At 41.2% G+C, this 27,249-nt stretch overlaps 1 protein-coding gene and 1 long non-coding RNA gene across 6 annotated transcripts in view; one reads left to right on the forward strand and one right to left on the reverse strand.

The window, feature by feature from the left end:
* Positions 1-27,249, reverse strand: part of LOC142818887 (uncharacterized) — a 107,173-nt gene that overhangs the window by 75,321 nt on the left and 4,603 nt on the right. For both annotated transcript variants that reach the window (XR_012896588.1, XR_012896587.1), the window contains exon 2: positions 11,949-12,051. This is a non-coding gene — a long non-coding RNA (uncharacterized LOC142818887). The remainder of the gene's footprint in view (positions 1-11,948; positions 12,052-27,249) is intronic.
* SULF2 (sulfatase 2) overlaps positions 14,254-27,249 on the forward strand; it is a 322,126-nt gene continuing 309,130 nt past the window's right edge. For 3 of the 4 annotated variants that reach the window (XM_006132193.4, XM_075901569.1, XM_075901570.1), the window contains exon 1: positions 14,255-14,531. Coding sequence is in view for 3 of the 4 variants with exons in the window: in XM_075901569.1 (XP_075757684.1) it covers positions 14,263-14,531 (269 nt within the window). In the remaining variant the exon portion in view is untranslated. Of the gene's footprint in view, positions 14,532-27,249 lie in introns of all 4 variants that reach the window. The other variant, XM_075901571.1, reaches the window with a different exon arrangement.

Genomic DNA, 27,249 nt, shown 5'->3' on the forward strand with positions numbered 1-27,249 from the left:
CACCGTCCTTTGTGGGTGATGAATCTGAGGAACTGTCCCGGATTGAAGTGTCATTAGAGGAGGTTTTAGAACAAATAGAAAAACTTAATGTTAACAAATCTCTGGGACCGGATGGCATTCATCCAAGGGTTCTAAAAGAACGTAAATGGGAAATTGCTGAGCTGTTATCTGTGGTTTGTAACCTATCCTTTAAATCAGCTTCCGTACCTAATGACTGGAAGGTAGCCAACGTGACACCAATATTTAAAAAGGGCTCTAGAGGCGATCCTGGCAATTACAGACCGGTAAGTCTAACTTCAGTACCGGGCAAATTAGTCGAAACAATAGTAAAGAATAAAATTGTAAAGCATGTAGAAGAACATAATTTGTTGGACAAACGTCAACATGGTTTCTGTAAAGGGAAATCCTGTCTTACTAATCTGTTAGAGTTCTTTGAAGGGGTTAACAAACATGCGGACAAGGGGGATCCAGTAGATATAGTATACTTGGATTTTCAGAAAGCCTTTGACAAGGTCCCTCACCAAAGGCTCTTGTGTAAATTACATGGCCATGGGATAAGAGGGAAGGTCCTTTCTTGGATTGAGAACTGGTTAAAAGACAGGAAACAAAGGGTAGGAATAAATGGTAAATTTTCAGATTGGAGAGGGGTAACTAGTGGTGTACCCCAAGGGTCAGTCCTGGGACCAATCCTTTTCAACTTATTCATAAATGATCTGGAGAAAGGGGTAAGCAGTGAGGTAGTAAAGTTTGCAGATGATACCGAACTGTTTAGGATAGTCAAGACAGAAGCAGACTGTGAGGAACTCCAAGAAGATCTCACCAAACTGAGTGATTGGGCAACAAAATGGCAAATGAAATTTAATGTGGATAAGTGTAAAGTAATGCACATCGGGAAAAATAACCCCAACTATACATACAGTATGATGGGGGCTAATTTGGCTACGACAAATCAGGAAAGAGATCTTGGAGTTATCGTGGACAGTTCTCTGAAAACCTCCACACAGAGTGCAGTGGCGGTCAAAAAGGCAAATAGGATGCTAGGAATTATTAGGAAAGGGATAGAAAATAAGACCCAGAATATCTTACTGCCCCTATATAAAACTATGATACGCCCACATCTTGAATACCGTGTACAGATGTGGTCTCCTCACCTCAAAAAAGATATTTTGGCCTTAGAAAGGGTTCAGAAAAGGGCAACTAAAATAATTAGGGGTTTGGAACCGGTCCCAGATGAGGAGAGGTTAAAGCGACTGGGACTTTTCAGTTTAGAAAAGAGGAGACTGAGGGGGGATATGATAGAGGTCTATAAAATCATGAGTGGTGTGGAGAGGGCTGATAAAGAAAAGTTATTTATTAGTTCCCATAATAGAAGAACTAGAGGACACCAAATGAAATTAATGGGTAGCAGGTTTAAAATTAATACAAGATAGTTCTTCTTCACACAGTGTGTAGTCAACCTGTGGAACTCCTTGCCAGAGGAGGCTGTGAAGGCTAGGACTATAATAGAGTTTAAAGAGAAGCTAGATAAATTCATGGAGGTTAGGTCCATAAAAGGCTATTAGCCAGGATAAAATGGTGTCCTTGGCCTCTGTTTGTCAGAGGCTGGAGAGGGATGGCAGGAGACAAATCGCTTGATCATTGTCTTCGGTCCACCCTCTCTGGGGCACCTGGTGCTGGCCACTGTCGGTAGACAGGATACTGGGCTGGATGGATCTTTGGTCTGACCCAGTACGGCCGTTCTTATGTTCTTATGTAAGTAGTGAACAGAACAGGGAATCAACATGTGATCCCTTTCCTGTCATACATTTCTAGCCCCTGACAAAAAAGGCTAGGGACACCATTCCTATCCATCCTGGCTAATAAGTATTGATGGAACTAACCTCCATGAATTTATCTAGTTCTTTTTTTAATCTGGTTAAAGTCATGGTCGTTACAACATCCTCTGTCAAGGAATTCCACAGATGGACTGTGCACCATGTGAAAAAAAACGTCCTTTTGTTTGTTTTAAACCTGATACCTATTAATTTCATTTGGCGACCCCCTAGTTACTATGTTATGGGAACAAGTAATTAAATTGTCTTTTCCTTATTCACTTTCTCCATATCTGTCATGATTTTATAGACCTCTATCATATCTCCCTCTGGTCTCCTCTTTTCTAAACTGAAAAGTCCCAGTATTTTTAATCTCTCTTGATATGGCACACTTTCCAAACCCCTCATCATTTTTGTTGCCCTTTTCTCAACCTTTTCCAATTTCAATATATCTTTTTTTGAGATTAGGCAACCACATCTGTACACAGTATTCAAGATGTGGGCGTACCATGAATTTATATAGAGGCAATAAATCATATTCTGTTTTTATTCTCTAACCTTTTATGATTCCTAACATTCTGTTTGCTTTTTTGATTGCCTCTGCACATTGAGTGGATATTTTCAGAGAACTATCCACAAGGACTCCAAGATCTCTCTCTTGAGTGGTTATAGCTAAATTAGTCCCCATCATTTTGTATGTATAGATGGGATTATTTTTTTCCAATGTGCATTACTTTGCATTTATTAACATTAAAATTCATTTACCATTTTGTTGCCCAGTCACCTAGTTTGGTGAGATCCTTTTGAAGTTCTTAATAGTCTGCTTTGTTCTTAACTATCTTGAGCAGTCTGGTATCATCTGCAAATTTTGCCACCCCATTGTTTACCCCTTTCTCCACATAATTTATAAATAGGTTAAACAGAATTGGTCCCAGTACGGACACCACTAGTTACCTCTCTCCATTCTGAAAACTGGTCATTTATTCCTTCCCGTTGTTTCCTGTCTTTTAACCAGTTATCAATCCATATGAGGACAGCTAAATATAGGAGGTTATTGATGGCAAGCAGAGAGTTTGGCATTAAACACAAATAGCTGTCTTTATGCTGGTGACTCCTGTCTCTTTCTAGTCAAACCTAAATTTTCTATCTTAAAATGTGGTCTGTCTCTCTGAAATGTTCTTTTGAATGTCTAGCCATCAGTTCAAGCTCAGTATAACTGAAACAGAGTTTCTAATCTTCTGTCTTTCCCCCACCCCAGTCCTCCTTTCTCGATTTCTGTGGACACCACAATCATTCTGTCAATCATTCTGCTCCGTAATCCAAAAAACCTTGACCCAAAAAATGTTCAGTCCTTCTTTAAAACACTCTTTTGCAGTGATGACTACAAAAATTTGACAGCCATTAGGCTGATACTGTGCTGAGACCACTGCCTATCACATTGGCCAGTAATGTCTCATTGTTTCCTTGGTCTCCCCAATCTATCTATCTCTACCTTTTATCTCTTTACTTAGATTGCAAGCTCTTTGGGGCAGGGATGTCTCTTTGTTCTATGTTTGCACGGTTCCTGGTTTATAACTAGCAGTTCTAGTAATACAATAAATAATAAGGCCCAATCCTGCATTAATTCTGAGCACTGAAGTCTCACTGAAGTCTGTATTCTGAAGATTGTTGCCACCGTGAAAATAGCCAAGTAGTGACAAGATACATGACTTTCTAACATCCAAATATACCCCAGGTATGTCCAATAAATGCTGTACATGTACATATGTATAGCAGTTGACTTATAGTAATGTCACAATTACTGCATAAAACTACAGGAAATCTTCTGATATGGTTTGGCAAGACCATTTCAGTCACCTTGTGCAAAAGGAAATAATCAATCATGAGATCTTAACACTTTGTGGCAAATTTCAAGGTGTTATTTGACCTTTCTCATAATAGCCACAATTAAAGCATGTCTCTCTGGCATGCACACTGTATATGTGCGCATAGATATGATCTATTGATACTATCATAACTTTGTGACTCCAATGAAATTACAGAACATCATTAGAATGAAGGAGACAGAGTGTTGAGAGGGTTTTTTTAATCTTTAGGGGTTCATTTATGCTGTAATAAATTCCATATTGCCATCTGAAAGGTGGAATCTAAACACCATGATCTAGTAATATTGAAGTATTTGTTTTGCTTCCTCTTTTCCTTGGCTGAAATGCCAGCAAGGGAGTGTTTTTTCTGCTTGGCAGGCAGCCAGCAGTTTCCCAGTAAATAATATGAACCCTGTGCTGCAGACTAAAGCTGTACATCACTTCAGAAAACATTCAGGGCCCTGGAGAGCTCAAGGAACACTGGCTTACAAAATGTGTCTGGAGAAGATTCTTTTCCCAGCAACTTGCCAGACACTTTAAAACTGTGTAAGGTTCTCTCTCCACCTCTCCTTCCCCGCCCCCCACACCATGACTCCTTGTGATCCTCATCCTTATTAATCAGTATGCTCTTTCCCTGCTCTTCCAGGGCAGAAACAGAAAAAAATTGGCCATTAGGACCCAGAAAATAACACTCAGTAACTCAGCAAGGCTGGAGAAAATCTAATCCCTATCCACATTCACACTGATATTTGCCTCTTGGGGTGACAGGTAAAGCCCAGTGTAGACACAAATTTTGTATCCACATTCACAAAAATGAGCTACGGATACCAACTGATATAAAGCAGATCTACAAATCTACAGGATTCTAGATCCAAGATTTGTATCTGATATGGATACCCGTGGATATCTATGGATACCCGTGGATATCTATGGATTTGCTGGACTCTAGTGACAGGCACCCACTTAGTAGTTGCAGGCAGCCTGTCAGTCTCAGACAATGATATCAGCAGAGATCGGCTGCAGTTGATGTAGTTATTTTGGTTTTTGGTAATTGTGGTGTCGTGACTCCTAAGATATCTGAAATAGAAAGTCTTGTGAGCTCCTTCAGGCTATTCTCTGCAAAGGCAGAGTTCTGGGGCAGAGGATATATGAGATACTAAACTGATACCAGAGCAACACTAAAGGTAAGTCCATGAAAACAATTGATTTCAAACCACTATCCTTAACAGGATGAACTATATATATTGATATCCTGGTTGACAAGTCAAGCAGCTACATACAGACCTATGTTGATAGCCTGGGATTCAGTCTGCTTCTGCACAGGTGCTTAAGTGTGTATGGAGCAGAGTGGTGGTATATGTGCAAGAAGCAGCAAGAGGAATCTTGGTTCTTATGCTCCTTGTATGAAAGTTGTAGGAGAGCAAGAATTTTGGCCCGATAGGCAAAACACCTGAAAAAGGGTATGGCTGATTGAGATGAATAATCAGGTCAATATTCACCTTTGTAGATCAGTTGGCACCTCCAAAAAGATGTCTATTCCCTGCAATTCCCCATTCATAATGCTTCTAACAGCTGTTGCTTCAGTGCTGCAGCTCTCCACACATTCCCAACCCACAGCATAGCTCAGACTTTAAAAGCCACAAAAGAGCCCAACTGTTTAGTGAAAGGATTGCACGCTTGCATGGACTTGAACACAGAATAGATTAATTAATCAATGTTTGCAAAGCCCTTTGAAACTGAAAAGTGCTGTAGGAATTATGGGTTGTTATTAATGAATACTTCCCAGTTAGCTCTGAAGCTACAATGCCTTTCCCTATACATGTTCCCAAGAACTGGATGGGAAACACGAGGCTGCAGTTGCTGACAGTCACAATCGTCCAAGGATATGTAAAGGCAGAAAGCATCCTATAGCTGTCATTACAAGGAAAGATTCATCTTGAAATTAAGTTGGCAACTGTCTTATTCTCCAAGGTCTGTAGACAGCTGCTTCCTCCTGTACTTGTAACATGTTGCTGTCTTTTTTCAACTAACATGCAGTTACCAAATGCCAGAAAATGATGTGGCCCTGTGGGGAGAACACAACAGTTCACTTATCTACTGGCACTTTCAGCAGCTAGCACTGTCCATCACACATTTTTGCCTTCTCAAGAGTGTCAGGACCCAAAAGGCATCCAATGTTGTTTCCGTTCTGCTTTCTCTGAAAATGAATTTGCTTTCTTAGGTAAACTTACTACATTAACTAAATCTAGGCTAGGGTCTTGCAACGCAACAAATACTTTCATTTTCTTTAACAACTCCTTAGACGTTACTAATGTGAAAAGAAACAATTTCCCCCAGTTTACAAAGATGTAAGGTTTCCACAAATCTGCCTTATCTTCAAAACAGAAGCAAGTACTCTAAGAAGTGGCATGTATTTCTGATGATCAGGGTTTTGTATTTGTTCTACCTACATACAGAAAAGCCTGAGCTGCAATCGCCATACATCCTTTGCACTCTGCAAAAAAAAGTCTGGAATTATTCAGATCTGATGTTTTAGATTGGCTCAACCAAGAGAAAAGCCAGCTTCAAAATTCAGAACTGAATCCAAGTTTAGATTCCAAAAATGCCCCAAATGTTATGAGGCATTTGGATCTGGGTTTTTGTTTTGGGTTCACTGTTAATGTCCAGTGTCTGTAACTTATAAGTTTATTGGAGAAGGCAGCAGGCAAAATCATATGTGGACACTTTAGAAAAAACATTTGAATGATATAGCTGATACGGACAGAACCACAGAACACTAGAACTGGAAGGGACCTCGAGAGGTCATCAAGTCCAGTCCCCTGCCCTCATGGCAAGACCAAGTACCATCTAGACCATCCCTAATAGAAGTCTATCTAACCTGCTCTTAAATATCTCCAGAGATGGAGATTCCACAACCTCCCTAGGCAACTTATTCCAGTGTTTAACCACCCTGACAGTTAGGAAGTTTTTCCTAATGTCCAACCTAAACCTCGCTTGCTGCAGTTTAAGCCCAGTGCTTTTTGTCCTTGAACATTTTTTCAGTCTTCCCTCATAAGTGATGTTCTCTAGACCTTTAATCATTCTTGTTCCTCTTCTCTGGACCTTCTCCAATTGCTCTACATCTTTCTTGAAATGTGGTGCCCAGAACTGGACACAATACTCCAGCTGAGGCCTAATCAGTGCAGAGTAGAGTGAAAGAATGATTTCTTGTGTCTTGTTCACAACACTCCTGTTAATGCATCCCAGAATGATGTTTGCTTTTTCTGCAGCAGCATCACACTGTTGACTCATATTTAGCTTGTGGTCCACTATGACCGCTAGATCCTTTTCTGCCGTACTCCTTCCTAGACAGTCGCTTCCCATTCTGTATGTGTGAGACTGATTGTTCCTTCATAAGTGGAGAACTTTGCATTTGTCCTTATTAAACTTAATCCTATTTACTTCAGACCATTTCTCCAGTTTGTCCAGATCATTTTGAATTATGACCCTGTTCTCCAAAGCAGTTGCAACCCCTCCCAGCTTGGTATTATCTGCAAACGTAATAATTGTATTCTTTATGCCAATATCTAAATTGTTGATGAAGATATTGAACAGAACCAGTCCCAAAATAGACCCCTGCGGAACCCCACTTGTTATGCCCTTCCAGAAGGATTGTGAACCGTTAATAACAACACTCTGAGAATGGCTATGCAGCCAGTTATGCACCCACCTTACAGTAGCCCCATCTAAGTTGTATTTGCCTAGTTTATTGATAAGAAGATCATGCAAGACTGTATCAAATGCCTTACTAAAGTCTAGGTATACCACGGCCACCCCTTCTTCCTTATTCACAAGACTCGTTATCCTATCAAAGAAAGCTATCAGATTGGTTTGACATGATTTGTTCTTTATTACCTATCACCTCATTATTTTCCAGGTGTTTGCAGATGAATTAATTCATTAATTAGTTGCTCCATTATCTTTCCTGGCACAGAAGTTGGACTTACTAGTCCCATCTTCCATGATTTTTCAAAGATGAGAGCTAAAGACTCAGAAACCTTATCTATCAGCTCCTTGAGTGTTATAGGATGCATTTCATCAGGCCCTCGTGATTTGCAGACCTCTTACTTTTCTAAATGATTTTTAACTTGTTCTTTTTTTGTTTAATCTTCTAAACCGACTCCCTTCTCACTAGCATTCACTATGTTAGGCATTCCTTCATCATCAGACTTCTTGGTGAAGACCAAATCAAAGAAATCATTAAGCACCTCTGCCATTTCCTAGTTTCCTTTTACTGTTTCTCCCTCCTCACTGAGCAATGGGCCTACCCTCTCCTTGGTCTTTCTCTTGCTTCTAATATATTTATAGAAAGTCTTCTTGTTTCCCTTTATGTCTGTAGCTAGTTTGAGCTCATTTTGTGCCTTTGCCTTTCTAATCTTGCCCCTGCATACCTATATTGTTTGCTTATATTCATCCTTTGTAATTTGTCCTAGTTTCCATTTTTATATGACTCCTTTTTTATTTTTAGATCATGCAAGATCTCCTGGTTAAGCCTAGGTGGTCTTTTGCCATACTTTCTATCTTTTCTATGCAGTGGAATAGCTTGCTTTTGTGTCTTTAATAATGTCCCTTTGAAAAACTGCCAACTCTCTTCAGTTGTTTTTCCCCCTTAGTCTTGCTTCCCTTGGGACCATACCTACCAGCTCTCTGAGCTTACCAAAACCTGCCTTCCTAAAATTCATTGTCTCTGTTTTGCTGTTCTCTGTTCTACCATTACTATATCCTATATCCTATATCAATAATTCTTTTCAACTTTACAGAGTGGTCATCAGCATCTTTCTTTGCATTTCTCTGAATGGTATATGAATTTGAGGTGACGGAACTGCCACAGTGATTATATAAGACACACACACACACAACCCTATTGCTGCTAGTGACTTTCAAGTACATGCTAAAAACAAAATTCCAAATGCTGAGATTTTGTGTGTGAACTGCAAGAGGTGTTCTCTTCGGGTATGTCTACACTTGCAACCTCTTTCAAGAGAGGGATGCAAATGCTGCTGAGTGAAATTGCAAAGGAAGCGCGGATTTGAATTTCCCATGCTTCATTTGCATATTCGCATTATGGCACTATTTCAAAATAGCACTATTTCGAAAAAAGAAACACTGTCTAGATGCGGTTATTTAAAAAGAAAACCCTTCTTCGGAAATAACTAGTAAACCTCATTGTAGGAGGAATAAGGGTTAGTTCAGAAGAGAGGTTTTAGAAATAACCATGTCTAGACAGCATTTCTTTTTTCAAAATAGCGCTATTTCAAAATAGCGCCATAACGCAAATATGCAAATGAAGCGCAGGAAATTCATATCCGCGCTTCATTTGCAATTTCGCTCAGCTGCATTTGCATCCCTGTCTTGAAAGAGGATGCAAGTGTAGACATACCCTTCCTGATGACTTGGTCCTGCAGAACATCCACCACAAATGGAAACAATGCCAAAATCACACTTCCTTGAATAGTTTTGGGTTTGTTTGGGTTTTTTTCGATGATTTCAGGCCCTGCTCTCTATAAGGTATTATTAATTTGGCACTGCACAAAAATCATATAAAGCTTTTCATAGATACATTGATTTTTTACTCTGAACACCGAGGACTGCTCATTCTTGCAGCACTGTCTTTGGTTTCATGAACTATAATTACTTGCAGCTTTACCTCTGTGCTTACGGATAATGCATTGCTTGACCAATTAGTAAAATCAGCTCATTATTCAGAGTAAGAGGCTTTCAGATAGGATCTTAGTTGTGTCTTTGAAGATTTTGAGATGTTTGTTAAAATGAGGATCATGTTTAACAGCTCTTTTAACTCTCTATATGATGGTTTAATCAGAGCTTTTAAGTAATATTGATTGTCAAGTGTTTGCTGCCCACAATGAATCCGGAGGTAATTAATATAAATTATGATTCACAGTGATTAGTGATTATATATGAAGAGATTATTTACTAGTGCATATATATGTCTAAATACATTAACAGTGTTATTAATAATACTTTGCACTTACATGCGCTTTTTCATTTAAGTACTTTTATTTCTAGTTTTACAGATAAGAAAACTGATGAACAGACAGGTTAAGTAACTTACTCAAAGTGACTGGCCACAGTATTAAAGAGCTTTAGTTTTACTCTGCATGGCATGATGATGTGGGTTCTTCATGCCTGGATTGCATTAATACAATATGGGATACTGATGAATTATGCAGGGAGAAAGTTCATATTTCTTCATGGCACATGTTTTCAATCCTTAAAACTACAGAGCTGTAGAAACCTAAGTGAATGATCATGGGAAAAGAATGCACACTGAAAACAAGCTAAGAAACACTGCAACCAGCATTTAACTTGCTTGGTGCATGGCTTTTTAGAGAAAAAGTTTAAGAAATTAGGCAAAAGGACTTATGGGACAATACAGTTGTGAGTAAAACAGTGGATTGAGATTCTACCTTTTTGGGTCCAGTTTCCATCTCTGCCACAGGCTTCCTGTGTATGACTTTTGACAAGGCATTTAACCTGTCTGTATGTTAGTGCCCAGTCTTCTGCTTGCATGTTGTATCCTTTTCTTCCATCCTTTGTCCATCTTGTCTATTTAGAATGCTAACGATTCAAGGTGGTCAGTATCTCTCACTGTATGTGGATCAGCGCCTATCCTAAAGGGGCTCTGACATAGTAATAATAGTAAAAACTACAGAGTGATGAGACAGACTCTCCAGCAGTGGTGGTGGATTCTAGGACCAAGTCTACACTATAGTATTACATCAGCGTGGCTGTACTGATGCAGCTGTGACTGACTACGTCAGGCCCCTGGGCAAGGTGGAGTGGGCTTCGACTTTGCACTCCTGAAAGAGGCGTGGCCTCGAGTGGAAGGGGCGGGGCCAGACAGTGGGTGAGCCATGCCACTCCCCACTCTCAGTTCTCAGCCCAGAGCACAGCACATCCCACCCCACCCCTTAGAGGTGCCCAGAGCAGTTGTGTTGCGCTCTGGCGGTGATTTAAAAGACCCGGAGCTTTGGCTGCCATTGCTGCTGCAGCAGCACTAGCCACAGCCCCAGGTCCTTTAGAATTGCCAGGCCCCAGGGCAACTGGCTCCTTTGTCCCTGCATGTCGGTGGGCCTGGCTGTGCCACTATAGTGCATCTGGTGAAAATGTGCTATACCAACAGGAGAGTGTCTCCCACCAGTATGGATAGCACTTAAGTTGATGTAACTTGCATTTCTCAGAGGTGTGTCTTACATCCCTGAGCACAAGTTACATCAACTTAAGCAGTAGCAGAAGTCAGTCCCATGTCTCGCAGCTTGCACTGAGGGCTGGGCACAGCCTCCAGGAGGGGGAGGGGAGCTATCCTTGAAGAACCCAGCTGCATAGGACATTAGGATAAGAACAGGTTAGATAAGAGAGAAATAATGAACAACTGAGAGTGAGCTTGTAAAATGCATGGAAGATTCCATTGATATTTTGTGATTTTACTAAGGGTGTGTCTACACTGCACCATCATTTCGAGATAACTAGTGTTATTTTGAAATAACAATGCGAGCATCTACGCAGCCATTCTGTTATTTTGAAATACTTTAATAATAACAGACGGCTGATTCCAAAATCTGTAAACCTCATTCTACAAGGAGTATCGCCTATTCAAAAAAAGCTATTTCGAAATAAGGCATGTGTAGACGTTCCGTTGCTGCCATTTTGAAATAGCTCCTCACCAGGGCCATTCTAAGTTATTACTCCCCGGTGCCTCCTGGGGCTCTAAATTGAGATAGCATGTCTACATTAGGGAAGCCTGCCTCTGACTAATGTTGAGGCTTCCCTGCAGTGTAGACATGCTATTTCAAAATAAGCTATTTCAGAATAACTATTCCGGAATACCTTATTTCAAAATAAGCGTGCAGTGTAGACGTATCCTAACATGATACAAAGCCAAATTCTGTTCTCAAATATCAGCAATAAAGAGGAGTTTCTCTTGCATATCTGAGGATAGAATTTCATCATTCAGGGGTCTCTCACCAAAAAAATTCAAATCAATTCAAAGTCTTTAGAAAACACCAAGTTTAGTAAACTTGTAAATCTAACCTGTGCTGAAACTGTAAGGACATAAGAATGGCCACACTTGTGTTATATACCTAAGCTATGTCACCTGTTCAGATATCCCTGGGTGAGACTAAAGGTCCATCTTCCCCCAATATTCTGTTTTCTCATAGGGGCAAATACCAAGTGTTTTAGAGGGAATGAACAGAACAGGTAATAAAGTTACCTTCTTTAGCAGTGGTTTTCAACTTGTGATCCATGAGCCTCTGGGAGTATGCAGAGTAAGCTTTCCAAAGAGGTCTGAATCTCCATTCAAGTTTCTTACAAATCTGCAAATTAAAAAAGAGGTTGAAAACTACTGTAATGTTTCAGCCCTCACAACTGGCAAAACTCACCAGTTTGACAAGTCTCGGAGAGATAGCTGTGTTAGTCTATATCTGAAAAAACAAGGAGGAGTCCTGTGGCACCTTAAAGACGAACAGATTTATTTTTGGGGCATAAGTTTTCGTAGGTAAAAACCCTTGACTCCAGTGCATCTGACAAAGTGAGTTTTTACCTATGAAAGCTTATGCCACAAAAATTAATCTGCCACATGACTCCTTGTTGTTTTTACACCACTTTGAGAAAGTGCCTACCTACCAGTAAAAAAATATTATGCCTATTACTATAAGCATTTCTGCTGTCCAGCGGGGATTGAGTACACCATTTGGCTTAGTTGGAGTCATGATACTTTATCTGCTAAACAAGAATGAAACCTGTTGGTCTACCCAGGAGTACAGTCAAGATTTGGGACAGCGTGGATGTCAGTGAGAGTAGATCAGCTTTGAGATCTAGCCTGGTATGACTAGTACAGGAATCCAAAAAAGCATTTTTAAAAAAGGGGGCACATTTTTTACCAGATTTAGGGCCATTTTGGTTGTAAAATCTAAAACCAGAGTCAATCAATCGAGTTGGTCTGGATTTCCACTGACACCAGAATATAGCCCTTTGTTTTCAGATATTGCACCTAGGACGCAATTTCTTTAAGTAGTTATGTAATGTTCATAATAGATGTTTTGCTTAATACCACAACATGCATCACAAGAAAATACAAGACTGTTTTATTATGTTTAAACTGTTTAAAGCTGACAAGAATTTGCATAATTCTCTTGATAGTTCTTTTTTTTTTAAAAAAGAAGCTAGTACACTTTAAAGGGCAAAATTCATATCTCAGATCCTACAGGCCTTGTCTGGAGAAGTAGATAGAATGTAGAAAATGTTATAAAAATTTCAAAAGAAGTAAAGTCCCAAACTGAGACAGGGCCCTTATGTGCTACTTTTATTTAAAGACCCCTAGCTTTTAAAAGATCTTTTTACCTTTGTGTATATTTTCTTCATCTCCCTGCCCCCATACAGTTAATTTCTATAAGGAGCATGCATAAAACAAATGAAACGTCAAAGAGGAACTAACGATATAAACTTAATATCTGAACCTGCCAACAAACAGATCAAGACAAAACTCCCAAAACAGGGACACCCATAAATTATATACATCACCTTTTGATGCTTTTTGAAAAACAACACTTTCTCTGAACACATTTTCATGATTCAGCATCTCTCCGGTGGAACTAATTTGCTGTGAGGCAAGGTTGTAAATATGGATTGGCTGGACCTTTCTCAAAGTTTTTGAGGTTAAAAAAAATGGAGAAACCCTTAATGCTGAATGACACAATTTTACCAACCCAGCAGATCCCTGAGATTTCTGGAGTATCCTTTCCACATAACATTTCCAGAACCAAAGAACTCTAAATATGTTTGGATAAACTTTTGCCCTTTGCTTATTCAAACCTAAGGTAATAGGCTGCTCAGACAAATACCAAGTGTTGGTCTTTGCCAGATGGGGCCCCTGGGGTTTTGGGGTGTAGGGAATGTAATTAGTTCAGGTCCTAATTCTCTCTGGAATGGAGGAATGGTCACAAGATATATTTATTGTTTTGCCTCCTTTCCCCTCCCCACCCTCCACAAGACTTAACAGTTGACCAGCATAGTCAGTGATGGCAGGAGGCAATCCAATTAAGCCAGTAGTAGTGGATTCCAGTGAGAACTGTGATTTTACTGGGTCCATATTAGCATAGGCTCCCTTGTACTTTTAATTGCCCACCCACGCCTGCTACTACTGCACCGACTGCTTTGCTTCTCCCTTAGTCCCCTGCCTTAGATGGGGTGTGTGTCTTCAGAAAAGTCCCGACTCAAAAACATCCCTGCGGATCAATGGGGTGAGGAAGGAAGTAGGGGGGGGTCGTTGGGGTCGGGAAAGTAGACACCAATGGGGGGTGGAACGGGGGCAGCTGGGAAAGGGAGGCGGGGGGAAAGCCCGGGACAATGAGGAGAACAAGGGGGTTCTAACTCTACAGCCCCCCATAAGCGGTGTGCAATCCCCCCCCCCCACACACACACCCCTGCTGCAGGGCGGCCGGGCGCTAGGCGGGGGGATGTGGGCTCAGCACCCCAGGCGGGGAGGCGCCGCCAGGGCAGCGCTTGGAGGAGGCGCCTTGCAACAGATGGGTAAAGCCGGCTCCTCGTCGAGCCCCGCATTGGCCGGCGGCTGTAGCGGCCGAGCGAGGCGCGTGGGAGCCCCGCGCAGGGAGGGGGGACGGCGCGGCAGCTGTGTGGTCCTGCAGGCAGCCGAGCGGACCACCCCCACTCCCTGCTCCGGGAGGTGCCCCCCCCCAGCTCCAGGGGAGGCTGGAGATCGCTGCTCTCTCTCTCTCCCCGCTGCCGCTGTGTCCCTGGGCTGCTCGGGGCCAGCGCTGGCCGGCTCTCCGGTGCAGTAAGTAACCTCTCCTGCTGCTGCGGCATTGGGGCTGCAGCCGGCGCGGCGAGCATGGGCGAGCGGGGTGAAGAAGTTGAAGGTGTGTGGACCTGGGCGGCCGGGGGGAGGGCGGTGTTTCTTAAACGACTGCGTTTGCCTTCTGCTTGCACGTGAGGGCTGCTTGTGGCTGTGTCTAGAGCTTAGCGTCGTACTGCCAGAGTGACCTGCAAAAACTGGGGGGCGGGGGGGGGGGGCAGCTGGGGCATTCAGGACCAGGGCAGATCCTGGGGCGGCAAGAGAATCCTCTGACTGCAAAACACCGGCGCCTGTGGGGATTGCTCACAGTTCTGCTCCGCCAGCGTGTTCCCCGGCAAGGGGGAGAGGAGTTCTCAGATGGGAAACTGAGATGCAGGGAAGGGACTCACGCCAAGGTCACGCAGCAAACCCAGGAGTTGAGCAGCAATCGGTGCTCGGATAGGGTAACGTGGGCTGTCTTGGTCATGTTGAGCCCCAGTCCTGTGAGTTGTTAAACCGCGCTGTAAGAATACACCTTTGTGAAGTAGTTTTCTCCAGCATTGTGTGCAGGCGTGAAACCAGGAGCAGAGCGCTGTAGCAGTTCTGTGGCATATCTCCTTTAGGTTTGCTCTTTTTACTCACTATCTGGTGTTAAATGTTAGGCTCCATCAAGGACACCGGCTGCTGTAGAAAGAACCAATGTGGTGGTGTGTTTTTTTCCTTCCTAGTTATCACCAGGCATTCCTATGCCTGTTACACTGAATGTTTTTTCCCCAAACATTTTAGAATACCCTAGAATTTAAAACAACTAGGAATTCAAAAGCCATTACAAATGACAATAGTTTCCTGTTGTTCATAGCTCCCTGGCCATATGCACAGTAATTCAGACAAGCCTAAACTACAATTCCCTAATAAGCCTACGTCTGTCTATTTTATATCCTCAAGCTGCCAAGTTCTGACATCCTCAGATAGCATTTACTTTTGGTATGCAACCTCATTCTTGGCTTCAGTTTGGTCCCTTGTCACATGAAAGCAAAGCTGAGCCCTACGGATGCTTGGAAGAATGGTATCTCCTTTTATTGAAACTTGCTGTCATGGCCACTCAAACTAATCTGTGACTCTAGCTGTCCAGACTAATATTGCTACCTGCCAGAGCCTAAGTGAGTCTATGGCTCAGTTGATGATGCTGGATGCTTCCAAGAGAGGAAGAAAAAACAATGCAGAAGACAACAACAAAGGATTTTAACATGAGGGGGAAATATATTCCTTTCAGATCTTCAAAAGTGATGATGCAACACACTGGTGCAGGAGATTAGTTTGTCTTTTCAGCAGTCTTAGTTTACATAATAGCAAGTACTGCAAACCTCATCCTCAATCTTAACAAAATCCAGGTATTGCCCTTTATTTTGTGGGATTAGGTAAAAAATATCAGATGCGATTTCATTATATTCTTCATTATTTTGTATACCTCAGTTTCTTCTGACTTGTCTCTTATACGTCTAGACTACATTGCTCTTTCGACAGAGGAATGTAAATGAAGGCATTCTAAATTGCAAATGAAGTGCTGTTTACAAATTTTGCACTTCATTTGCATAATGAATTCCGACTTCTTTTTCAAAAAAGGATTTTTCTGAAGAAAAAAATGCAGTCTAGACACGGTTCTTTCAGACAAAAAACCTTTTTCGAAAAAAACCTGTAGACCTCATTGTTTCAGGCATTAGGAATCTTTCAGAAAAGGGTTTTTTCCAAAAGAATCGCGTCTAGACCACGTTTTTCCCCTGAAAAATCCTTTTTCGAAAAAGTGATCGGAATCCTTCATGTAAATGAAGCGCAAAATTTTTAAATCAGTGCTTTATTTGCAATTTCTAAGTCCTTCATTTACATTCCTCTGTTGAAAGAGGAATGTGGTCAAGATGTACTCAGGCTAAATAATTTCAGTCTACACTATATCAAAAAACAGGACTATGTAGCACTTTAAAGACTTTAAAGACTAAGAAGATGGTTTATTAGGTGATGAGCTTTCGTGGGCCAGACCCACTTCCTCAGATCAAATAGTGGAAGAAAATTGTCACAACCATATATACCAAAGGATACAATTTAAAAAAATGAACACATATGAAAAGGACAAATTTCTGAAATTTGATTTGTCTTTTTAATGTGTGCATTTTTTTAAATTGTATTCTTTGGTATATATGGTTGTGACAATTTTCTTCCACTATTTGATGTGAGGAAGTGGGTCTGGCCCACGAAAGCTCATCACCTAATAAACCATCTTCTTAGTCTTTAAAGTGCTACATAGTCCTGTTTTTTGATTCAGCTAGACCAGACTAACATGGCTACATTTCTATCACTACACTATATCAGACCACTCCACAAACAGACCACAGCCACATACACAGCCACACCCACACTTCCCTCCACCCCCCACTCCCCAAATACTTCTAATGGAAGGTATATATAGTTTGATTGCAAAAATAAATTTTCATCCAAGTATGGCACAGCACTTGTCTTTGAGTAGCAAATCCTACAACTTTCTTGTTAGCAAATTCTGGTTAGGTTAGAAAGGAGTCAGCGCTAGGTATGACCTGACTAAAATTAAATCCCTGAGCCACTCACAGGGGCTCCCTGTTTAGTACCTGTTATACTGGGAGCACTCTTCTGAAATATTCCTGCTTAGGGCACCCAAGCCCATGGAATAGAAAAAATATTGGCTTTATCTACAGAAGTAACATTAGTAACCAATCTGCTTTATCAACTGGAACATTATTGGGAACCAGAGAGATGCTGCCATATTTAATGTAAATTTTTTGCATCCAACCCCAATAGCTTCATCTCCAGCAACTGACACACAGGGATATCAAATGTAAAAGAAACTGGTAATCATTCTACAGTGAGAGAGGAAGGAGCAACTAAAAGAAACTGAAAATCTAAATATCTAACTTGAAAAAATAACTGATCTATATATTTGAATGATGAAAATTATCTTTCTCCCTATTTCAGATGGGAAGAAAGAGTGGAATACAGCCAATTCATTTCATATATATTGAATGATATATATTCTAGGAGTCTGGAATTAATGATGCTCAGACTGAAAAGAATAGTTAATTTCAGTGAAAACCATAGTAAAGAAGAGAGTCTCAGGGTAATAATCCATACTTGTACTGGCCTTTCCCTTTATCTAGAAGGGATTATTTGCCTGTCACAGTAGGTAAATACAAGATGGCTTGTGCAATGGACCACACTTTTATAATATAGAATGTATTTGCACTGAGCTGTGTGGAATTGTGTTAGTGTGTCTTCTCCTTTTGTCAAAATTTCTTGAAATATTTCACCCATACATTCAGCCAGCCCTAGGGTTCTCAGGTACTTCACTTGTACATCTACTGAGTAAAATCTGGCTCTGTAGGGGTATGTCTACACTACCCCACCAGTTTGAACTAGCGGGATAATGTAGGCATACCGCACTTGCAAATGAAGCCCGGGATTTGAATTTCCCGGGCTTCATTTGCATAAGCGGGGCGCCGCCATTTTTAAAACCCCGCTGGTTCGAACCCCGTGCAGCGCGGCTACACGGGGCACGAACTGGGTAGTTCGAACTAGGCTTCCTAGTTCGAACTACCGTTACTCCTCGTGGAATGAGGAGTAACGGTAGTTCGAACTAGGCTTCCTAGTTCGAACTACCTAGTTCGTGCCCCGTGTAGCCGCGCTGCACGGGGTTCGAACCAGCGGGGTTTTAAAAATGGCGGCGCCCCGCTTATGCAAATGAAGCCCGGGAAATTCAAATCCCGGGCTTCATTTGCAAGTGCGGTATGCCTACATTACCCTCGTAGTTCGAACTAGCGGGGTAGTGTAGACATACCCCTACAGAATTGTGGGAGAAGAGAACATTTTGATCAAGTATGCTGGGGAAACCCATAATCTTATGAAATGTGCTTCCTGTGACTTTTAATGACTTCTAAATTGAATTGTAGAGATAGGAACTTTCTGAAATACTTTTATAATTACGTGCAATTTCATCAGTATCAAAACATTTTGCAAATATATGAATTTTGATGAAGGTTTTGTCAGGATAGTTTCTGAGATGCAGAGTGGACTTTTGAGGGGAAGAGAGTCCTGACTTATATGATCTGAAAAGTGTCATTTTGACACTTTAGTTTCCCAAAAACCTTCTAAAGGTTTTAAGTTTGTTCCAATATAGAATGAAAATGAATTCTGAAACCTTGAAAGTTGTGAAAAGGATTTGTTCCCCTGCCAACTCTACTTATTAGATGTGAAATAGTTTTTGTTTTTAAAAGATAGCATTTTCAAGTGATGGAAGACCAAAAAACACCAAGTGTGCAGAAAATATAGTGTATAGAGAAAATCTGCAGAGATTAGGCATATTTGATAAGAAAATTAAAGATAACTGTCACTTTATAATTAGACAGTCTTTATATGGGGAGAGAAGATGTACTCTGAGGATATTTATTTTATAATCTGAATTGTTTAAATAAAATATAATTACTTGTTATCCCTTCACACTTGTTAGTTTTAAAATGTTTCTGCAAGGACTGATAGTAAAACTATGTAAGTCTTGAGCAACAATTGAGAAGAGAATTGTTGCATTTACGTTTGAATGAACAGGAAGGTGTTTTCTCCTATCATAGTTTGGTAAATTAGAGATTTTATTGCAGTTTCTTGGGAGGAATCATGTCTAATTTACAGTACCCACAATAAGCGCATGAAAAATCTATGCACAATTCGAGTGGTCACAACATGTCTATGTTTGTGTCTTGTATTGCCATGGCCATTTGAAGTTTTGAAGATACACATCTTTTTATGAGGGTACAAAATGGGCACATATGGGTGTCTCTGAAACTGTGCCCTAGATGTCAGTTGAACAGCTTAATGACTCATAACGCTGAATAAACCTTTTATGTAACTAAACAAAAAAACAAAACCCCACCAAATATATTTTATATAAATTACTTTTTTTTAGTAAGCCCCAGTGATCAGGATTTTTGGTAATGATAAATATTGATAAGCTTGTACTTGATCAGTTTGGAACATTGGATAGCCTCTATGGGGTTGGTTCTGATGTGAATTTTGGTTTGGTGCCTAGCAGGAATACATGTGAGGGGAGAAAAATAAATAGCAGTAATACAAAAGATCTAAATACAGGCCCTGCTGTAGGGAATATAGGCATAGAGAATGCTCTATTTAAAGCAGATTGAAAGTCATGAAGGTACTATTACAATATTTTTACATATAAATAGATAAAATAATTTTTTTGTACAGCTCCCAAAAGTATGTGTAATCCATAAACCTGGGTTTGGTGTACTGTCCCATTTAATGGCAGCAAGACCATTTACAGAGAGAATAATTAGTCTGTCACACAGAGTCATCTAAGAGACAGCTGACTCTGACCTCATACAGTAGAGGCTCATGCACTTAACTTGAGAAGCCCCAGGTTTGATTCCCTCTGCTTACAGTTTACAGTCTAATTTTAGATATCAACAACTAATTGAAGTAACAGAGCCCTGTGTGGCAGGAGATACTGGTATATTAATGTTTCTAAACTGAAATTTCAGTAATAATCATGAAGACATTTTCTGGGCGATGCCAGGACTCCTCTAGTGAGATACTCCTTGTTAGTAGTGAGTTTGTTTGAATTTTATATGAGTAGCAGGGGGAGCAGCTGATCTAAGGGACTCTCTTCTCTGGCCAACTGGGTTAATTTCCAAGTGGGAATGCATTCACCAGTTAATATCTGTTCATGTCTGCATTAACTATCCATAACTTACAAACTTGCACTTCCCACTCCCTCTGCAGGCATTCTAACCACTCTTTTATGACTCAGTTTGACATGGATTAAAGGAGGATTAGTGAGAATCAGAGCAGTGCATGGAATCTGCCTGGACTCCCCATGATCCTCTGGTAAGAATGAGTTTTCTGTGAAGATTCTCTGGCTCATCACAGTGAGACTGCTGCAGCCCCCTACTACATCTGTGCAGGCACAAACTGCTCCTGAAGGGTATTCTGTCAGGTTTGGTGCACAGCCATCGAGGCAGAGTTCTCCCTGTTTGGACGTACCTTACTTTTTCTGTAGGATGGTAGAATCAAGGCCAACACGATCGATAGTGCCAGATCCCAACTTCTACCTCTGATAAAGCATGTGGGGGGAGAGCTGCATGTAACCGTGAAGGTTAACTGATGATATACACGTTTACACTTTCACATCCCTAGGGTACCCAGGGCATTTGAATTTGCATTGGGAAAGAGGATGAAGGGGTGGGACTGAGGCAGGTGCAGGCTAGGAATGTTAAAATGTGTTTATTTTTATAAATGTGTAACCGAACAAGTAACTGACATTTTCAGCAGTTACACGTTTATGGGGGTAGGGGCAGGAGGGAGCCAATGCTTGCGGAGAGCCAGCTTTTAAGCCAGCTCTCAGTGAGCACCGGCTCCTTCCTGCTTCCCTCCCAACTTGCCCCTCTTTGCTGTCTCTCTGGGAGGCAGTGGGGGGAGGGAGGCACAGCAGTATGGGGAGACAGCTTAAAAGCATCCTGAAAAGAGATAGCAGCGGGGTGGGGGACCATAACTGTGAGAGTTAACTGATGAGCTCAGGCTCAGCAGTTTACCATGTACATAGGTTCATGTTCATATCCTTAGAACAGGCGTGGGGGTAGAACTAACTTCCAGCAGTTATGTCCTCCTACCATAGGCCATATAAGTCGCTGAAGTTGGACTCTAATTTTGAACACTCCTCACTCCTCATGCAGTGAAGAAAGCTGCTGCTGCTCACAGCAGGCCTTGAATCGTGGAGGAGAAAGCCACTCTCTCCTTCGGTTGATTCTGGCCTAGAGACTCTAGTGGGACAACTCAGAAGAGTCAGGGATGATAGGCTCAGAATCTGGTCTTGCTAGACCCTGAGGTAAAAATCCTCTTTATCCCTTCCCTTGCACCCCTTTCCCTCCAATCTAAGTTAACGTATTAATATTGGTTCATCCCTACAACGTGTGAATTTTTAATCATGTTAGAATATATTTAAAATAAGAGTACTCGTAAAATATTGAAAGAAAGATTTTTTTCATAGATTTAGTTACAAGAGCCTTTGATCTGCATTTGAGGATAGTCATTTTGCAGGGGTGTATGAAGCCTGGGTTAGAGCAGAATTTTCCTCACTAGTTCTAATGTGTTTCTGTGTTGCTATAGGCTCTCCAGTATGATTAAATATTCCACTGTCTCTTGTCTCCTAGATGATACCTACAGCACTGCTTGATATGTATCCCTAAAAACAATGATTAAACGCAGACATTTTCACAGACACACACACACCCTTAGCACATACTCAATGACATAAAATTGTTCACTTACCTGACTTCCAGGTTGAATATTGTGTGCCTATCTCCTAACTGGTTAATAGGGACCATAAAAAGTGATTCTAGGACTGTGTGTTACAATTTCATATCCTTGAAAGTGCAGCTGTTCTCTGAAATATATTTTACCACCAAGATTCCATGATGTGTATTAGGTGTTTGTAACACCAATGTCAAACTAAATGGTGAAGTAAAGATTTTTGGGTCAAATGCTGGCCTCCATTTTGCACTGCAATGCAATAACATTGTAAGAGGGATACTGCATGGAGCATGAAGTACAACTGAATGGCAAATTTGGCCTGTGGAGTAGCAGGTTTATTTTCTCTCAGCAACTGCAGAAGTATTTCTTTAAATTTTGCATTGTTTTCCCCCATCTTGGATCAGTTACACTGGGCAAAGAGATGGATTCTACATTCATTCCCAGAATTGTTCTAAAATGGCTCCCTTTGGGTTTAAGCCGGGGATTGAGGTCAACTGGAGAGGCTCTGCTCTGCGTTCCTCCAGTTAACATCTACGCAGAGCAGAGCCTTCTCAGATTATGTCTACACTACAGAGATTTGTCGGAAAAATGGCCGTTTTTCCAACAAAACTTGAGAAACGTCCACACTGCAATTGCATTCTTCCGCAAGAAAATTGAAAGAACGGAGGGGTTTTTCCGGCATTAGTAATCCTCATTCTATGAAGAAGAAGCCTTTTTGCGAAAGAGCTCTTTTGCAAAAAGGCATGTGTGGATGGGGAAGAGGGAGTTCTTTTGGAAGAAGAGGAAAAAGCACAGGTGCCCTGTTGGCCATTCCGTTCATTACTTATTCAGTCTGGATGCTCTCTTTTGAAAAAGCAGATCGCTTTTTCGATGTACTTTTGCAGTATGACCTTTTTCTTTTGGAAGAATTTTTTCCGGAAGATCTCTCAGCCTTTGCCCTTAGGCTCTGGAATTCTCTCCCTCCGGACATTCCCCTGGTGCCAGTGTTGGCACTGTTTTGGCACCAGGCCAAGGCTACGCTGTTTTTACCCACGCTTTTATTGATGTTTAGTTGTGTGTGTATGTGTTCCTCCTCTTGAGATGTTTTAGCAGGTTTTATGTTTCCTCCCACTTTGGGGTCCTGTATTTTACTTTATATATATTTTTTGATTGTGTTTTAAAAATGTTGTAAGCTGCCTCAAATATTTTAAATGGGGAGGTGGGATACAAATATTTTACATGAATAAAAATAAATAATATCAAATTTTAGGTTTTATATTAAGCTTACCAGTTTAACACTATTATACATTGTGATCTGCATACTTGTTGACATGGGAAACTAAACTTTATAAGTGGAAAACTTTATTTTTCTTCAGCTTGTTTCTTTTGCCTAAACCGTCTTAAACCTAGCCTATACTACTGTGGGCTGTTGTTCTAAGTGACACAACTTTAGGTACATGAATGACATAGCTGAAGACAACATACTTAGATCTACTTACAGCAGTGTCTTTACTGTGGTGAGTCAATGGCAGATGCTCTTCCATCCACTCTGCCTATGTTTCTCATTCTGCTGGAGTACTGGAGCTGACAGGAGAGCACTTTGGGGTTGATATATCATGTGTATACGAGATGCAATTAATCAACTCCTACTGGACTGATTGCTGCCCGTCGATCCAGCAGATAGTATAGACATGCCCATAGGGGCATGAAGATCTATTTTTTAAAGTAGAGGAAGTAGTCACCCTTCTTTTGGAACAAATTGAGGATTCCTCAAGATAATTCTAGATTGCTCTAGGCCAGGCAGATTATAGTTCTTTCATAAGACTGGATTTTAAATATTCTTACTATTGCAGACCTACAAATCTGACTCACATAGCGAGGTGCATGCTATGTGCATTTAGGTTCCATTGTTGGGAAGATGGTTTTGTTTCTAGAGACTTGTTAATGCAGAAAAGAGAAAACTCTGTTTCATAGAGAGGTGGGTGACAAGAAGAGACTGTGGGTTGTGCCCACCAAAGCTCATGATACCATCTAAATCCGTGGTCCCCAACACGGTGCCCGCGGGCGCCATGGCGCCCATGGGGGCATTTCCATGCGCCTGCCAGGTGCTCGGGGCTGGCCTGGCACCGGGCGCATGGCGGGGGGAGCGCCGGCCCCGGGCGCGCGGCGCTTGGCAGGAGGAGCGCCGGCCCCAGGCGCGCGGCGCTGGCAGGAGGAGCGTCGGCCCCGGGCGCACAGCGCTGGCGGGGGGAGCGCCGGCCTGGGCGCACGGCGCTGGCGGGGGGAACGCCGGCCCCGGGCATGCGGCTATGGGAGGGGGGGCCGCCCCCGGGGCGCAAGTGTCCCCGCCCCCTGGCGCCCGGCGGGCGAACGGCCACGCCCCCTGGCGCCCGACAACCTTGAAAGGTTGGGGACCACTGATCTAAATGTTTTGTTAATCTCTAAGGTTCTGTGAGACGATTAGATTTTCTTTTTTTTTTTAAGTTTTTACAAAACTAGATGGATTGCCTATGGGATGTTAAGTTTCTTTGATGCTGACTTCAATATTGGATGTCTGTAATGAAGTCAGTAGGATTCTTTCAACTTCAATGGGTGCTGGATCTGGGAATAACTGCCATTGCTCAGCAAAAGCTTTGGTGCTCAAAGATTTTCCTTTGTTATTTGTGAAAAAACTGGGTTTGAGAAGTGTACCCTTAGTCCTAAAATAGTGCAGAATTTGATCCAGGGTGGTTTACGTGCTTTTCAACACTACTGAGATTAGCAGAATAGCACAAATTGTAAATTAGGAAAGAATTAGGCCCTTTAAATAAAAGGAGTGGCCCTTATTGAGGCAAAGTTGGGGAAGGAGAGGAAGCAGATATTAGTGTTGTTAATTGTAACACTTCTTTAGTATTACCAGCTTGCTTGTGCTATAAACAAATATAATGCAGGTATTTCTTTTAGTGATCAGGAGGCTGTTCACATCCAGCTGTGAACAATTGTTAGCTCGCATTGCTGCAAGAAAAGAGTGGGATTTTCCTCTTTAATTTTGTGCAACAGTTAGTTGCATGCATTTATAACTATACATTCAAGCAGAGTTGGGTGTGCATATCATTAACATATTTTAAATAGGTGTGTTTAGTTCACTTTTGAATTCTGCTCAAAGACATTTTATTTTTCCCAAACTGTTTTGTTTAGTAAACAATAAAGCCTTTCATTCTGTCACAGCACTAGCAGCATTAGAATGAGGGATTTTAACAAAGATTTTGTTCTTTGTTTCAGGTGAGAAACAGTACAAGACCTCAGGGATTTGTGGAAAAATATAGGGTATTAATACCTAGAAAAGCTTATTTCAGATATAACTCATTCCATTGCAATTGCCACATGAAGCTTATCTCAAAATTTGGGTGGAAGGATGATGAAAATACATAGTTGGCACTGGGAGTGACTTTGCCAAGTGTCTTTAGCTCCGTGCAGTGTTCTCTGTAAGCTGTGCCCTTGGGCACCCAGGATTCAGGTACCATCCTGATAATTAGTAGAACACCAAAAGCCAGCAGCATGTGTTTCTACTGGTGGTGCACATCCACACATGCTTTACTGCACATACCGCAATTTATTCTGCACATGGATGGAAAGAGTTAGAGGGAACTTTGGCAACATGTATCATCTACATCTGTGAAGGTAAAACAGAATTAAAACTTTGTATCCCTGTGGAAGACATAATGACAAAAATAATTTTGATGCAATTTACTCAGATTTCCTTTTTACTGTGTCAAATATTGGCAAGTGGATAAAAATGGAGGCAACCACAAGAGGTCTTGTTTGATAATGACAATTAGCAGTGCTAAATCATTAGTAAATGACATGGTTTTGGTCACATTAGGTATTTACCCAGTAGTCTAGATATGGAATACAAATATCCTTTTCAATCTCATTAGTTTACTTGTGTGTGATATTTTATGGGTTATCTTGTCTTTAGAAATCTACTGGGTAACTAATCTGCAACCAGTGGAGCTCAGTTATGATGTAAGATACTGTAGTTTGTATAGCTGTTCTCAGTGTGACATTAATGGTATTAGATTAGCAGCATCAGCAGTATTAACTAATTTCCCCATTGCAACTGTGACATTTGTTTGGTAAAAGGATCATTAAACATATGCAAACATTCCCTGTGCAGTATAAGGTCTTTGGGCCCTGACAAATGATAAATGAGAAAATTACAGGTTGTAGGAAAATGTAAATATCATTCTTTGTAAATCTGTCCTCTGGCAAGAAAGAAATGTTCCCCTCTAAGCGGTGAAGAGTTCATTATATTCTTTTCACGTCAGTGAAGAATACTCAGACTATTTTACATACTTATACGTATCTTGATTTGTCTCTTACTTTCTTTTGAGCACTGCTGTTGCATTGGGATTTGTCCTGGTTTTGTTAAGCAAGTACTCTAGCAGTGCACTGCAGAAAGAAGTACCCTAGCTTCAATTAACTCCTTCTGTAATCTTCTTAAGGATCTTAGGTTCATCTCATTATGTTTTTCTTATTAACAGTCATGAGTCATTCACCAAGCATGCCATTAAAGAATTACACTCAAGATTAAACTGTAAACTCACACTGTGGTTACCTTTGCAGAGTTACAGCAAGGCACATTTATCATGGATTGAGGAAATTAAGTTAAATCTAGCAACATTAAACTTTCAGATGAATGCGCTATAATGACTTTTTTCGTGTCTATTCCAGAGATGGGAAACCTAGACTAGTGAGTGGGCTGCATGAGTGGCCATCCTTCCTCTCAGGCTATGTCTGGACTGCAGGCTTCTTTCAGAAGAACCTTTTCCGGAAGAGATCTTCCAAAAAAACTTCTTCGGAAAGAACGCGTCCACACTGCCAAAGCACACTGAAAAAGTGATCTGCTTTACCGAAAAATAGCGTCCACATGGAATGGACGCTATCTCGCATATAAGCTGCGATTACCGTGGAAGGGGTGGCCACCAGGGCACCTGTGCTTTTTCCTCTTCTTCCGAAAGAACTCCCTCTTCCCCATCCACACGTGCCTTTTTGAGAGAGAGCTCTTTTGCAAAAAGGCTTCTTCCTCGTAGAATGAGGCTTACCAATGCCAGAAAACCCCCCTCTATTCTTTTGATTTTCTTTCGAAAGAATGTGATTGCAGTGTGGACGTAATTGAAGTTTTTTTCAGAAAAACTGCTGTTCAGAAGGCACCAATAGCACAGCATTCCTGCAGTAGCCGATCAGCCAGAGCTGTCCATAAGCAGGGTATTTTTTTTCTTTTTCTGACCTTTACGGTGATCACCTGACACCTTGAAGTATGACAGAGTACTCCAGTTTAATGTCATTCAGCTCATTACAACTGAGGCTAATATCTGTGGTGTTATCATATAATCAAATATCAATTGTGATTTCTCTGATAGTT

Source organism: Pelodiscus sinensis, chromosome 18 (assembly GCF_049634645.1).
Source record: "Pelodiscus sinensis isolate JC-2024 chromosome 18, ASM4963464v1, whole genome shotgun sequence".
Taxonomy (NCBI): Eukaryota; Metazoa; Chordata; order Testudines; family Trionychidae; genus Pelodiscus; species Pelodiscus sinensis.